General features: G+C 39.3%; 1 protein-coding gene across 1 annotated transcript in view; it reads right to left on the reverse strand.

Annotated features, from left to right (window-relative positions):
- Positions 1 to 16,744, reverse strand: part of Efemp1 (EGF containing fibulin extracellular matrix protein 1) — a 63,106-nt gene that overhangs the window by 13,949 nt on the left and 32,413 nt on the right. Inside the window, 1 exon segment of the mRNA XM_059275226.1 lies at positions 2,318 to 2,440. Within this exon segment, the coding sequence (XP_059131209.1) occupies positions 2,318 to 2,440 (123 nt within the window).

The following is a 16,744-nucleotide window of genomic DNA, read 5'->3' on the forward strand; positions in this document are numbered from 1 at the left end:
TATATGCTTAATGCTCAAGAGCAAGGACTAGTGTTGTAGGTGCTCAATCACATTATTTGATGAATAGGAACCTTACATTAATTAAGAGCTATTGTTTATAGTGCTTCCTGTAATAGCCAGGTGCCACTGTCGCTAGTCAATACGTATGAATTTTTTCTAATAGCTCCTCCAGGGTAATGATTCTGTAAAATTTTTTTGCTTAATCCTATTTCTTAGCATCTAGAACTGTACCTGGCACACAGTCAGCTTTCAGCTCAATGGTGCCTCTCTCTTCAACTAGTAGACATTTATTTTACAGCATTGCACTTGGCAATAGGGTTGTATAATCATATCTGCACATATATTCTGCATCTGTCTGCATGGAATATAAGCATAAACATGTTACTCCACAGAGTGAAAATCAATAATAAAAAGGTATACAAGGGACAGAGAGAGCAAGCTTCTTAGTGGCCTGCTGACTGTAGATTGGGTCAATCCATAACAAGTATAGAAACTCAAGAGTATATATTTAGCCATGGCAATTGAAAACAGCACAACACTTTTATTATGTTTTACGTAAGTACCAGACTGCAACAGATTGGAAATTTCCAGAAAAGGTCTACTTAATCTTAATTGGAAGGAGGAAGAAGTGACTAATTATATTTGGATAGATCATGGCTCCTGGGGGAGGTGACTCTAGGTTGGGATTTGATAGTGGAATAGGTTTTGTAGGTGAGTCTCTCAATTTTCTGTAAAGAAATGTGTGTAAATGTATGGTACAGAACCATAAGCAGTGAGAAGAAGCTGTGGTGCAACTGTCTTTGGGAGGGAGGGTGTTGATGCAATAGAACTGATGAAGAAACCCCTTTGTTCTACCAAGGAATGTAGAACTACCTTTGTGGGTGAGGGCAATAGCAGCACGCACATGATCAGATGTGAGTTCATCTTTCCGCTTCCCCGTAAAGCCTGTCTCTCTGTGTTCTTTTGTCTTCAGTTCATCCTGCAGTGGAGTGTATTACTACTGTACTTTTAGGCCCTCAGTGTTTATTTTCCCAACTAACCCAAAGAGATGCTTTGGCATCTGTGGAGTTTTCCAGCACTCTTGTTTTGTGTCATAGCTTCCAGCATTAGAAACCCTGGTCCTTCCTTGAGTCTGGGCACCTATTCCAGCACCTAGGCACAGCCCATGGCAGGCAGAGCCAGCCAGGGTCTACAAAGAGCTGAGTGCTGACATACTCATGTCAACAGCTCACATTCTCAGGTAGAAGTTGCTGGCTGGCTGTCTCTCTGCTCCTAAGAGAAAATCTGGCCTTTCCACTGGTCTGTGGTAAGAGGTTAGGTATGTAAACAGACAGGCAGAAGGAGCCAATCACAGAGGTTCATGACTTCTGGGCCTCTTGATTGAGTGAGCCAGAGTGCTGTTCTACTTCACTGCATGCCAGCTGGCCTCCTCAAACTGTGTTCTTTCATTCATTCAGAATGTATGCAGATCATCTACTACATGTACTGGGCACTTTGTGGGGACTGTGGCCCCAGCAGTGACACAAGCTGACATGGCCCTAGCCCTCCAGGAGGTGTCCTCTCAGACTCTCTCGGGTACAGAGCTTCATTTTGCACTTTAAACACCATCAAAGATGGCAATGTAAAGAGGTTTTAGACCAGTGATTCTCAACCCGTGGGTCATGACTCCTTTGGGGTTGTATATCAGATATTCTGTGTATCATATATTAATATTATGATTCATAACAGTAGCAAAATTACAGCTATGAAGTAGTAATAAAATAATGTTATGGATGGGGGCCATTATAACATGAGGAATTATATTAAAGGGTCACAGTATTAGGAAGATTGAGAACGAGTGATTTAGACTCTGCTAACTCTGTCTGATCCTAGCTAGCCATATGGCACAAGACCACACATGTGTTAACCACTGCTCCTGAGTTGGAACTAGTGTGATCTCCACAAGACAAATGAACATGTTGATAACAGAGCACTTAAGTAACCATAGACTCAGATGACAGTGGTAGAGGGGCATTTGATCTTAGCATCTATCCTGTGCACCATGTTCTGCTGTGCAGTGGCACAAGAAGCCTCTGTCACCAGTATGTTAGTGGCACAACCCATAATTAAAAATTTAGTTCTTAGTTGTCTTTATGGTTCCATTCAGACTAGATTTTTGCTTTCACTTAGTCTACAGCACTTTAGTATTCAAGATTGGCTCAACCTTAAGGTTCCTCTTGGAAGAGGAAGCAGCTGTTAGGTATCATTCTCTACTACAGTGGGAGGGCTTTGTTTTGATTCTCAAGACAGGAGTGTTCATACTGCACCAGGAACTTACCCACACACTGCTCGCCTCGCTTCTGATACCCCGGAAGACACTGGCATGTGAAGGTGCCACGTAAGTTGATGCACACTTGGTCCACTCTACAGTTGTGGGTCCCTGTGGTGCACTCATCAATATCTGGGAAAGACATGCAATACAGAAAGAATTTCAGTTGTTTGTGAAGATATGGAGACTCTCTTCATTTGCCACTTTATTTTTCTTAAATTGAATTTTTCTTTATTCTCTAAAAGCATTATAATATGTTATATTGGAGATATTTAAAATGAAAAATTATTTCAAATGCTTATAAAATAATTTCAGAACTACCAGTATGTACACTTGAGATTTAAGAGGTCCTAATAATTCTCATGCCTATCTTAGCCATTTTGCTGCTTGAGGCTAAAGCTAAAGCCTTACTTTATCTTCTTCCTTTTATCTATCACCTATCGCTTTCCCAGTAGGCATGAATCCTTCCCCAAAGTAGTTTTATACTTTTATTAGACAGGGATATACCTATGAGAATAAACAACAGCTACTTGGAAGGCTGAGGCAGGAGGATGTCCAATTTATGTCTAGCCTGGGCTACAGAGGAAGTTCAAGGCCAGCCTTGGTAACTTAGACTCTGTCTCAAAACTGTAAGTAAAACGAGACTAGAATATAGTTCATTGGCAGAGCACTTTCTTTGTGTGTGGAATGCCTGAGGTTCGATCACCAGTAACATACGCATGTGTATACACTCACATGCAAAGAGAGAGAGAATTAAATTAGATTGCATGATTCCTACTTTTGCTGCAAATGCTTTTGAATTTGACAGAATTTCTTAAACCTTACTATTACATATTATTTGTTGCTGTTTTTGGCATTTTTTCTTAAATGGTAAAATAACATGTATGCTATAAAGTTTTCATTTCAAAACTCAAAATGAAAAGCATCAATTTGATCATATTCTTCTAGGAGAGATATGTTAGTGTAGGTTAAAATACATGGTTTCCTAAGACATTTTACTTCTGGGAAAAATTGCTATGTGTGTCTTCAGTAGGAGGCAAGTCACAGTTCTAGAAAAGAGGAGGATTTACTAAAGGAAGATAACTTAGAGAGTTTGTTCCTGACAAAAGTGTGGTAGGAACTTGTGTGACCATTTACAGCTGCTTGGAGGTGGAATTCATTTTGCCTTGTCTATATCCTTCACAGTCATTCAAAAAATCACATATCCATCAGGAAGTTAGGTTTAAGAGGGGAGGCGACATAGTTTTGTTATTCTCTAACATCGGAAGACTAAGCTTTAATAAAATTATCACAAAATGTGTAATTTTAGATGATTATTTCTACATGGAACCAAGATAGACTTGCTGGGGAGGGGATCGTAGCTCATCACTGTGGTAGACTCAGGGTGGTGGGCTGAAAACCAATGAAAAGAAATCAGTTCTCAGCAGTGAGAATTAACTGTGCCTTCTACTTTCCATCTAAAGCAGAGTGGCCTTTTGTTTTATTTTGCTTTTGATTTTTCTGTGATTTCAAGGAGAATTGAATTTTTGCACTTAGGCTACAATGCCATAAAGTAAGCTGTTCATTTTATAAAGAGGGTCGTTCTGAGATAACCTCTCTACTTAGCTGGGTGTGGGAGCAATAAGAGATATTCTGTCCAGATAAAGAGGGAAAGAGGATGAGGATATTTCCCGTGATGTATGGCTGCTCATTGAATAAAACCTAGTAAGGCTTTCTTTGAAACATAATTCTTGGAACCAGATTTTAAACATTAATGAGTTTTTTGTTGTTGTTCTTGTTATTCTGAAATACATTAACACTATCACTGTGATGCTATTTTACAATCTCCTACAAAGCAACCTTTCTAGGTGAAAGGCCCTGGAGCAGCGACCCTACTGTGAAGTTATCTGCTCCCTTTCCTGCACTTGATGAAAACCTTTCTACTGGGGATTCCTTGGAGCTTTATGGCTCACTAATGCAGAAATGACAGCAGAATTCCTATTGTTTTATGTGAGGAACATCTGCCAACATTCACAGTGATAACAGCCCTGAGAGATAGCATCCTGGTAGATCCAACCGTGGCAAGTTCCCTCTGTCCATGCTGGCAGGAGATCAAGGACTTGCTGGCTTGGCACTGCTCAGGGAGGCTTTTCTTTTTGCAACCACCCTTTGCAAACCACCTCCACCCCAACATGTTTATGGTGTCCTGCAAGTTCCTTCTTACTTTCCCATCATTTGTTTGGAAATGTCTTTGAGAAATAGACTAACATTTCCACTGGGATCAATGTATCATGAAATAGGTTTTAAACATACAAACCTATAAGGCTCCTTTCTAAGAGTCTGCTCTAGCTAGCTTTTGAAAAGAATTATTTAATAAAAATATTTGGTGAGTTACAGTAATTTAATAAAAGCAAAGCCCCAAGTGCTACTACCGCCACTCCAACTACATTGTTTTCCTTTCTCTACTCAAAACAAAAAAGCTGCAATAGAACTTTATCTAGTGAGCATTAACTGGTGAATTAAACTTTCCTTTAATCTGGACTTACAAATGGTTAAAGCAGAACCTCTACAGCCAGGAGGCAGCTTCATCTGCATTCCTGTTTGTAGCTCTTCTAACCATAGTGTAGACTATTTATTCTCCCCAGCCCTCACATTTAGCAGCTTATTTAATGCTGAAGAATATCAACAGACTGAATTTCTGTGGACTGTCTTCAATTATAGTGTCTATTTAAATGCCATAATGCTATTATTTTGAAGACCCCATTATTGCTTATTTATTCACCCACACAAAGTCATGTCAAACCATTAAACATCTCTAAACTCTTTTGTGCTTCTTTTCTACTTGTCTGTTATCAGAAGGCTCAGTGTAGTATTATGTCAGTATGCCAGAGCAGCACAATCACTGCCTTTACAGGAATCTCTGTTGTTTGTGAGCAGAATTAACTTCCTACATCTGTTTGGGAGGCCATCTGCGTGGGCAAAACTCTACTGTATTTAACAGGAAAATGACTCAGGTCAGCCATGTTTTCCTGAGAATCTAGGAACAAATTCTCTGGGGAAAGGAACTTTTGTTTTTGTTTTTAATTTTCTATCATTTGTCCTTGACAGTTAAGCTCACTCCGCCCCCCCCCCCCTTACTGTAGTGCATGGAATGCAATGGGTTTTTCAGTAAATGTTTACCCAATTAACGGATGAATGAATCATTACCTTGGTATTCAGGCTTTACAGAAAGTAGGACCAGTGCTTTAGACTATGGAAGTAAAATTCATAAGGCAGAGTAATAGGTAGGCCTGAGGAGCACAGCAGAATCAACAATTTGCTTCTGCATGGAAACAAAGTAAAGCATTTGAGTTCCGAGGACTCTCAGACCACATTGCCCAGAGTGAGCAGCAATGGAAGCTTTGCAGAGGAGGTGGGTCCTGAGCTGCTGTGTGAACGCAATGACACACAGGATCTGGTAGTGGAAAGAAGCTGTCTTTTTGAAGGCAGATCCTACCAGAAGGAGACTCAGTGACTTTTCCAAGAATGGCAGGGAGCTGGAGTTACCACAGCTGCAGGGGCTGTGTGTGAGGAACCCAGTGCTAGGTCCAGCAGAATATGCTCATAAAATGCTTGCTCAAGTCACTAGCAAAATTCAGAGACTTCAATGTGGGATTAGAGGTTTGTATTGAACACTATATCAAACAGCTATTAATGAAGCAGCCATGGGCTATTGTTAATATTACCAAGGAACAAAACAATAGAACATGCTTCCTAAAATTCTACAACACTTTTAATCATTCTGATATATTGAGAATAACTAAGGGCATTATTTATTGATTCCTTCATTTAAAAGAAAAGTGTCCACATCTCCCTCTTTGTGATTTATACTATTGTAGGTGTTCTGCTTCTTGACACTGACAACCTTAGTTGCTTTAGATAATCTAGTATAATCTTTGGTGAGCTCTCTAGCAGGCTCCCCAGTCAGTGGCACTGCGAATCTGACATTGTCTGCAGGCTAGCATAGGGATGGTGTCCATTCACTGGTGTCTGCTAGGCCCCTGTGTAGGCCTTTGTTCTCTGGTTTTGGCTTCTTCTCTGTATTCTGACTCAGAGTTTCCAAATCCCTGACTCATGTTGCTCCCTCTCTCTTATGCAACATTTTAATCTCTGCAATGTTCTTTCCATAATTTGATAACTTACCACGACGTGGAGTCACTTCAGTGTGTTTCATGGGCAAGGGTGACATGCAATCTAAGAGCTCAGGAGTACCACTTTGGCTCTCGGCTTTGTGTCGCTTTAGTTTAAGAAATGACTCCCAACTACTTTTGAGGAAGGCACTGCAGATTTGCTAGCAGTCAGCACGCTGAAAGGAGGAAGGGGGTTGAAGTGACTGATTCTGTTGCTGCCATGTGATCTAGAGCTGTGGTATCAGTGAACTTTTTCAGTAGGAGGGGATGACTGAGAGTCTTAGGGATTTGGAGAGTTGTTTTTTTTTTTTTTTTTTTTTCAAAATCATTGTAGTTTTTTTTTTTTTTTTTTTTTTTTTTTTTTTTTTTTTTAGAGCTGAGGGCATTGTTGTTCTACCTCTCTTATCTAATGGTGGCTGCTGGTAATTCCAATCCTGACCATCCATTAATGCTGCTGATTAAAATCTACTTAGAGGAGAGTGTATACTATTAAATATAGCTTTATGTAGACATTTATTAAAATTCTAAAACAAATTGGCATAAAGTAGATAAACGCTTTGCTATATGGAAAGATATTATTAAGCAGTCAGATTTCTGAAACCTCTGACTTACTCCGGGGAGCCTCAAGAAACAGATGATCCTGTTGTCTACAGTTAACAGGTAAGAAAGGAGGATGCTAGTTACATGTAGAGTCAGAACTTCCTGGTGTTACAAAAACCCTGAGGTTCAAATCCAAGGCTTTCCTTCTGTGATTTAGTTCTCTACAGGCTTCTCTCCCATGACTGTGGGTAGCAAAGGTTGGCTTGCAGTCATGTGTATTTTAATTTTTCTCAGGATTAGAGGATTGCTAATCATGTCATACCTGGGTTCTTCCCTGTGTCTTCCTTTTGCTTAGAGTTAGATTTCTAGGTCTCTATGCTTTCTGTCTCCCTCCCCAGTCTTTAGCCACTTATCAACAATCTTTGTCAAAGACTTTCTAGTTCCCTGTTTGCTTCCTCTCCAGAGCTGGGATCAGATTTATCTGGCGAAATGCCCAGTTCCAGTTGGCTTTTCACCCTTCAGCTAGAATTCACCCAAACTAAGCAGTTCTGGTGGAGAAAAGAGATATTTACTAACAGAGCAGAACTGTCATCATCATGGCCAGCAGTAGATTTATAGTTCTAGATTCTTATCAGTCCTGGCAAAACATAAACAACAATTTGGTGTGCCTTCAGTGATAAATAAAAACACCATCAAAATCAGCTTTCAGCCCTCTTGGTGGTTTAATCTTTGTTTCAGAAGGTGACCAAATCAAGTGTCCTGGAAATCCTTGGCACTGTACCATGCTCTAATACAATCTTGTAATATGTTGTTCCCATGTGAAAAAACATGCCACATGTATCGGGGTTGCTTCTTCAACAATAAGGATGAACCCTTGCTCACCTAGTTTCCTATGGAACAATAGATTTCAAATACAAGCTGATTAGATGGGATTCAGTGTACCATTCATAAATGTGGAAAGAAAACCACCTGGTTCACATGAATGCTTAACCTGTGGCTTATCTGTATTATTCACAAAGTAGACGTGCCCATAAGTCACAGGCTGAAACAGAAGAACAGCAAGAAAACAAAGGCTCAAGAACTCATTCTTTAGTGCTCTTCATGCACCGGCAAAGGGCAGCTGATTGCACTCAGAGCATTAAAGTGACATTTTTTACAGATGAATATTTTGGTATTGGGGTATTTCCAGGCATCTGCGTGAATGTATCACACCCAGATGAACTCTTTCTTTTCTTTCTCAAACATAATAACTCACCAAGTATGTTTGGGGAAGATGCCCTAGAATAGGAGAAACTGTGCCCAGTGACCCAACTGCAACCTTGGGGAGTATGACTGTATTTTGAAATATCAGTCTTTACTCTTGGGTGGCTGAGTACTAGGAATGAAAGCCCTTTTGTGTGACAATTCAAGTTTATTCTATAAGACTGGTTATTATTTTTTCATATCCATTTAAAAAATGGAAAGTCTTGGGAATAATTATGATCCTACTGATGAAGGGATGTATTTGTATCCAGTTGTGTTTTGCTGGTATGTTGGCACTGGCTGTTTCTTGGACCCCAAATCAAATTCTTGTGACTGATAAGCTGAATGGAGATCAACTCTACTTCCTGAGCCTACTGAGTCCTCCACAAGTAATGTGACTTGAGTTTTGGTCTCCTGCTTGGAGGTCTTACAGCTGGATTACTCAGTCTCCCCATCCCAAAGCAAACACATTCCTGGCTTTTTCTTTTAGGCAAATCATCATACAAGCCTCTGGCTATGGTAATGCCCATTATAACAAGCATGGCTTGGGGACCTCCTAATTATATGCGACTGATTGTATTCTTGTTCATTTGACATTAAGCAGATTTTGTATTAAATGGTATGCGTAACTTGGCATCATTTCTCCAAAAAAGTATGTCTTTGTGACTCTTGCTTTTGGAGCATGATACCTTACTGATTATGCTTTCCTGCCCACTTCATTAAATCATATGATACTTACACACAATGTTCCTTATACATTTTTCTGACTTCCAAATATAACAAAGAGGTAAGATGAAGGTTAGGGATGCTAGACTAAAAAATGTTGCAATTACTTCTTTGTGTTTCTGTTATAGATTCTGAATTCTTCAGAATAAAGAGGAGTAGAGGATGGATACGTGGGTAAATTGAAGAGAATAATTACAATAGAAAACACAATAATTAGTTTTCAGAGGCATAAGATACTTAAAATTAAAATATACGGGAATGCACATGATTTATAAAATGTTAAAACAGATATGTGGAGAATTCTGGGGAGATGCTCAGGGGAGAAAGCTCTTGCCAGGAAAATGTGTGGACCAGAGGATCCCTTAAACCCATATAAAAGCGAGATGTAGCAGTGCACATCTGTCCCCTCTGTGACCATGGTGAGAGTGCACATCTGTCCCCTCTGTGACCATGGTGAGTGTGCACATCTGTCCTCTGAGTGTGACCATAGTGAGTATGCACATCTGTCCTCTGAATATGACCATGGTGAGAGTGCACATCTGTCCCCTCAGTGTGACCATAGGAGAGTGCACATCTGTCTGACATTCACAGAGGTAAGCAATAAGAAACTCTCAAAACAAAATGGAAGGCAAGGGCTGACAGCTAAAATTTTCCACACTTGGGTGGCAGGGGCTCCTGCATTTTCAGATATGAAAATTCACACGTATGAACACAAACACATACAAACATAAATGCATTCAAACACGTACATACCTCACATATTTAAAATATTTTAAAATGTATGTGGATTGACAGAAGGATAAGTGGAGCTTAAATATTTTTACTGTATTTTCAGATCCTCAGGAAAGGTTAAAACTTCTAATTTATATCGGATTTTGATAAGCCAGGATGCATGTTTGAGCAATCCCCAGGGGAAACATAAAGGAATAGTAATAACATGGAACTAGAAATCTGACTGAGGAGAAAACAGAATCATAGAAAATATTTTGTCAATTTAAAGAGAAGACAGAGGAATGGAAGAAGAAGAAGAAGAAGAAGAAGAAGAAGAAGAAGAAGAAGAAGAAGAAACAGCAGCAGCAGAAGAAGAAGAAGAAGGAGGAGGAGGAGGAGGAGGAGCAGAAGGAGGAGCAGCAGCAGAAGGAGCAGAAGAAGGAGGAGGAGGAGCAAAAGGAGCAGCAGCAGCAGAAGGAGCAGAAGGAGCAGAAGAAGAAGAAGAAGAAGAAGAAGGAGAAGAAGAAGAAGGAGGAAGAGGAGGAGGAGGGGGGGAGGAGGAGGAGGAGCAGAAGGAGCAGCAGCAGCAGAAGGAGCAGAAGGAGCAGAAGGAGCAGGAGAAGAAGAAGAAGAAGAAGAAGAAGAAGAAGAAGAAGGAGGAGGAGGAGGAGGAGGAGGAGGAGGAGGAGGAGGAGGAGGAGAAGGAGGAGAAGGAGAAGGAGAAGGAGAAGGAAAAGAGGAGGAGGAGGAGAAGGAGGAGAAGGAGGAGGAAGAGGAAGAGGAAGAGGAGGAAGTTGAAATGTGCAGGAGCTGTGAAGGCAGGTATCAGAATAGCTGTTCTGGGTTTTACACATATTAAGCATCATGACTAGAGTGGACTACATGCTGTCTCTACAAAAACAGAAATTGAGCAGGTGAATTGTTCAGCAATCAAAAAAATGCTTCCTAAGAAAGCGGATGGAAGGAGCTCCATTTCTGGCATCCATGTCAAGGTGCAAGGGGAGAACTGATTTCACAATGTTCACATCATATTTCTCACCTCACACACATCCAGTAATGATAATAACAATAATTTTAAATAATCAGCTAATTAAAGAACATATAAATACTGTTTCAAGTAACATAGTTTAACTCTAAATGTATGGATGCCAAAGAAAAAGAGATGAAAAAAAAATACTATACAAATATTAACCAGAAAAACTTTAGCATTGCAATTTTAATATTGGATAAAATTGACTTTAAGGGAAAAATCATTAATGAGTAAACCAGAAATAGTACTAACAGTAACAGTTTTAGGGAATATAGAAATTCTAAATTTAAAAGCATTTAATCACAAATGAAATAAAAGATAAATGTAAAAATAACAAAGCACAATTATGGTAAGATTTTAGCACATTTCTCCCAGGAACTGAAAGAATCAACATTATTTAGAAATGAAGACAAAGTAAAAATAGCATGACTAAAAACGTTGAAAAATGCACACCATTGTATAGAATACATAGCTTTTTTTATGTACTGAGAGAACATTAAAAGGAAACAGCCATGTACTGGCCATAGGACAAGTCTAAATAAATTTCAAAGAATTGCAATACAGAGATTATGTTTCCCAGTGGGTGTAGCTCAGTGACTGAGCATTAACTGTTCTTTATGTTCTCCAACTACAATAGAGATGAAGCAGAAACAGAAATAAAAGGACAACGACAACAGCAATAAAACTAGAAAAGCTCTGGTTTGGGAAAAGAAGGCAGGCATTTCTAAGCATCCCCGTAGCCTAGAGAAGGTAGTAAAAGAGAAAAGGAAGAATACTGCAAGCTGAATGACATCCAAAGTTGTGGGAACAAATGGCCTACTCCATACTTTGTCCCATTGGTCTTGACTTTTTTCTCTGTGCTCAACCCAGAAGAGTCACAGTGGGCTCAGAGGGGACTTTAGCATCTTGGGAAGCTGTTAGAGACAAGAGGAAAATATCTTAACCATACCATTTCCAAGAGGCAGAACTAGAAGAAATGAGAAGAAATTCAAAGAAGCTAGAGTTTAACATTCAAGAAAAGATGTTACAGTTATTAGATGCCTTAATGTATGCAGAAGCAATGGGTTTTTCATCTCTGGGAATATGCACGCAGTGCACCATGTATCTCAGGCAGATGGCAGGAATCTGCCTTCTTGTCTGTGTTTGACAAGGACAATAAGGTGCTACATGTAAATGTGGCAGTGGAAATGACTTTTTAATCTTGTGGGTAGATATCTTTGTACTGTACAATCAACTTTTCCTCTAAGCTTAACACACACACACACACACACACACACACACACACACAGAAAAAAAAAGAAAGAAAAAACACTGCATTTATCCTAATAGTAATGTATAAGAATTCAACCTGATTAAGCATATTCTCTCATTTGGCACATCACGTGCACACACATGTGTGTCTTTGTGTAGTTAGAAAGTTAACTTTTGTATTTATCCTGTGACACCTGACAAACTTGAAGATAAAATACACGGAGGAACTTTCTTATCTCAAGGGCCTGTTTATTTCCCCCTTCTCTTTGAGCAGAAAAGCAGTTCACATGTCTTTGACTTCTTACTCTCTTCCCAATACTAAAGCCCCTTTACTTTTTTATCATGCCAAGGCATGAGATTACTCAGTGATCAAAGTATTAAATCTGAGCAACTATCAACTATCAATTTATATTTCACAAAGAACCATTCAACCATTACCATTCTTTAATTTCCAATAAACTGTGTTGACATAGATTGTGGGATCCCTCCCTTCTTTGTGTCAAAAGGCTGTGAATGTTGTGAAAGTTTGAGCAACTCATAACTATCAGTTGGAGAAGTGTAAAGGTGATGTGAGACAAGAGAAAATCCTGTTCAATAAAGCTGCTGGCCCTGTGGGAGTTCTGAGTCTGAAGATTTCCGCAAAACAACATATAAACATATAAATGGTCTTTGAACTTTTAAATAAACCTTGGGCTTTTTAATCTTATATTTCCTTGGTGGGAATGGTAACTTTTCCAATATTATTATTCTCTGAGAACTCTTTCAATTCTGAAATAATGGTTTCTTTGATGAGTTCTTGGGTGCTGTTTTCAAAAGTGTCATTTCCCAGCTCAAATCTCATTTCCATGAAAAACTTGTCCTTGTTTTCTTGAGGTCAGGGTCTCAGGTCTCTGTTTCTTCTTTTCCCCTTTTAAATTTTTTCATCAAACTTCTCCCTCCCCCTACTGGATTGGATCAAAGGGGAGTCTGCAAATGGACTCATCTTTCTGGCTAAGAGGGAAGGATTGTCACCAGAGGAGTTGGGAGTCCCTGATGTTTAAAGGCACTGCTGTGTACCTGAGAAGTTCCTTGTTTGCCAGAGTAGTTTCATGCATGCTTAGCAATGTAAACTGGAGAAAATCTCACGGGGAGACATGCATTGTATGATGTTTCTCAGTTGGAGAGGCACAAAGACAGACAGAGCTGTGCCAGGCACGTGGTAGATGTGGTAAAGGTAGATGCTGAATAATTCAGTCTTCACAGGAATTTCTTGGCATGAGTAAATGCAGATGAAAACGCCTGTGTGTTTTTGGCTCTCTTACATTATTTTAATGGTTGTTGTGTGTGACACATGTATGGAGTCTCTCATATTCCACAATTATGGAAGAAAATGGAACATTTGAGCAATTCGTATTGTTAATTTTAAAATTACCTTAGGATTATTTTCCCCTAGGAATGTAATTTTTATTTATGGAAACTTTTAAATGAAAGCTGTTGGCTTCAGGTACATATGTGGTTAATGTAGATGATGGTGAGGCTGCTAGAAAGGTGTATGGATGTCCCCTGTTAGTGACTGTCAGTCACTGAGGAATTAAGCTGTTCTCTCCCTGCTAGTATTTTAAGTCCTGAATTCTTTTATTTGAGATGGTATCTTTATTACAAATATAACAAAAGGCTATGTAATATATATATATATATATATATATATATATATATATATACATATATATAATGTATTATACCATGAACCAAGTTCAAAGGCACAACAGACCTGTCTAAAAAGTTTTAGAATTGCAGAATTACTTCTTCCTATAAAGCTCCTTTTCTGAACTATGATTGAGACAAAGAGTGAGTAAGATCATGGGTATTCTTTTCCTTTGTGTGAGTGTATATGTGTGCTGTGTGTGTGTGTGTTGCATGTATGTATACATGTTCATATAGGTGTGTACATCTGTGTATGTAGGTGTGCTTGCCTATGCCAGAAGTCAATGTTCTATCTCCTCTGTCTCCACCTTATTTTTTGAGACATGGTCTCTCACTGAACCCGGAGCTCTGCTTTTCAGCTAGAGTGGCTGGCCAGAGAGTCCTGGGGATATGCTTCCCCTTCTACAAAGTGTTGGAATACAGTGCTGCTGCTCCTGGCTCTTGTCTGAGTGCTTAGGATCCAAACTCAGATGCCCACACTCCTCCAGCACACACTCTCTTCTGTGTTTTCTCCCCAGAACAAGGTCATGGTTTTATAATTACAGGCCTCAACTCTAAACAGAATTACAGTTTTATTTTGTGTCCTAGGAAATTTATTTGACCTTTCCAAGTCTCATTGCCATATCTATCAAGTAGAGATAGTACTAATTGCATATTGTTATTGTGGTGATTAACTGAAATAATACAGTAAAAAATAATACTGGTTCGTAGTGAGTGCTCAATAAATTGCATAGTATGAAAAGGCTAAAAGTTGACAGTGGATCAAATTAATATTTCTGTTGGATACAGATTAAAGGAAATAAGAAAACTGCAAATATTATGATTTCATCATAATTTTCTTACTGATTTGCATATAATTAGACACCCTGTCATTTCTTTGCTTATTCATGGTTGGCTATGGCCTACTGTAGCTGCAGCTTGACCAGGAGGATCATCAACACCGCGTGACCTTCCCTGCTTTTGATGTATTCCAGATGAATGGATACAAGAACAGGAAAAGCCAATGAGAAATATACTTATTTCTCATTGAGGAAATTGGAACCTTCAAACAAAAAGGGGTCTGGCAAAATAAAATAGATCTAGCATTTTTTATATATTATAATGTTTTGTGATGGGAAAGCACTACTCATGCAGTGCCCCTTCATGGCAAGGAGGTATTAGTGTTTATAAAGAGGACTTAGCAGACAGTACCAACCAGAGCTCCAATTAGTACTGAAATATAAAAATAAATAAAAGGTACTATTACGTAAGTTCTAGCTATTAAAAAGATATGAAAATGGACACTTTAGTGGCAACTTTTGTTTATTTAATTATGTTAAGGGCTTTATAGTGACTGTCAAGTCAATGATGAAATTATAACTGAGAACTAGAGAAGAAATGGAGAATACATCCCAATATCACCAAAATATCTACACATGAAAGCAGGACCAGGATCTTGCGTTTTTTCTTAAGGATATGGCTGAGAGGTAAACTGAAATGAATGGGTTAGATTTGCAGGGTATCTGATTTTTCCAATGAGGAGGTTCAAATCAAAACACAGCTGTGGTCTATAGCGCTTGGACCTGTGTGTCAGTGAAGAGGGAAGTTTCATTGAGAGCTGCTTTCAGGTTTTGAGATGTTTACAGGTAACAGACAAAGATCATGACATATTAAGAAGTACTTGTTTTGAAAGTTAATTTTCATTTACTTTTGGACACCACACATTGTGAGGAGAATCATATACATTTATGTATATAGTCTCTTGTTCCCATGTTAAAAATGCAGGTAAGAGAGCCGACAGTGACTTCCTCTGTCATCTTGGATCGGCTCTGCATTTCTTGTGTTTAATATTAAATTTTACATCATCTTTGAGACCATCGCTCTAATTGGAAAGTCCTGCCTGCTGCTCCCTCAGTGAGGGACACAGACATTGGACACCTCTTCTTGGGTAGCTGTTTGTAGTTGCTTTTACTCTGACCCAGGGCATGTCCCCTGCCATCCTCATCTACCTAGTGAGGCTGGGGCTGTCAGGCTCTCACAGATCCCCAAACCTGGCTCTGGCTATATACTTAGATGATAATAAAGTTTATACAGTTCTGCACAATTGGTCTGAACCTTCACTGAGACATTATGGATGGTTCCATATACAAAGTGGCCTTTCTTGGGCTCCTGTTCACCAGTGCATCTTACACAACCTTCCATACCACCCATGCTAGAGTCATGTGTAACACATTCTTGCCACTTGCCTGCCTCTGCCAGTGGGCCATCCTCTGGCTCTCTACCTCACCAGGAAAGATTCCCCTTCATGAAGGGTCAGCACATGTCAACCTTCTTTATAATTCTTTTCCCAGATTTCTTTCACCAACAATATGTCCCATTGTCCAGTTGGCCTTTGGACAGCTGTCGCCATAACCTTCCTTGCTAAGAAAGACTAGCAGCAATCATGAACTATCAGGTGAGACTCTTCCTGGCTGTTCTCCACATCATTTTTAGTTAAAGCCACAGTAAGGATGAAGGGACTTGGCTCATGGTGCCTTATCTGGCCAAAGCCTCTATACAAGTTTTATTCTCACCAATAAACTCTGGCAATGTCCACTAGGTAACTGCAGCTTTATAACTCAAGGCACATATAAGTAGCTTGTGTAATTAGCAATTGAGCTCTCCACTGGATTTGATGTATACATCCTAATATTTTATAATATAAAGAAGCAAAGCACTTATGATAAATGATACTTAGTGCTTCCATTTTACTTCAGTTTGTCTCTATGATAAATGACTTCTTTTTGCATAATTAGAGAACATTGTGCCAAGTAATGTGTTTATATGGACTTTCTTCCTGGCCTCTGCAAACTCCAAATTTCAGTTTGGTTTTCAAACCAATGTTTCAATCAGTTTTAGTACATACTCTAAAACAGAGCTGACTTCAAATAGTAAAAACTCCTTCAAGAACAGCAGCTGGGGTCCGAGTGGGAAACACCAGCAGTGGTGGGAATGACTTGCCCAGTACCAAGGGACCATAAAGCTGCCTTGACCTCCACAGCTGTTCTTGAGCCCTAGTCTCTGCTGCGTCACATAAAGAGAAGTTAGACTTACAGACGGACTTGTGCTGCTTTGGGAATGAAATTC

Source organism: Peromyscus eremicus, chromosome 10, assembly GCF_949786415.1.
Source record: "Peromyscus eremicus chromosome 10, PerEre_H2_v1, whole genome shotgun sequence".
Lineage (NCBI taxonomy): Eukaryota > Metazoa > Chordata > Mammalia > Rodentia > Cricetidae > Peromyscus > Peromyscus eremicus.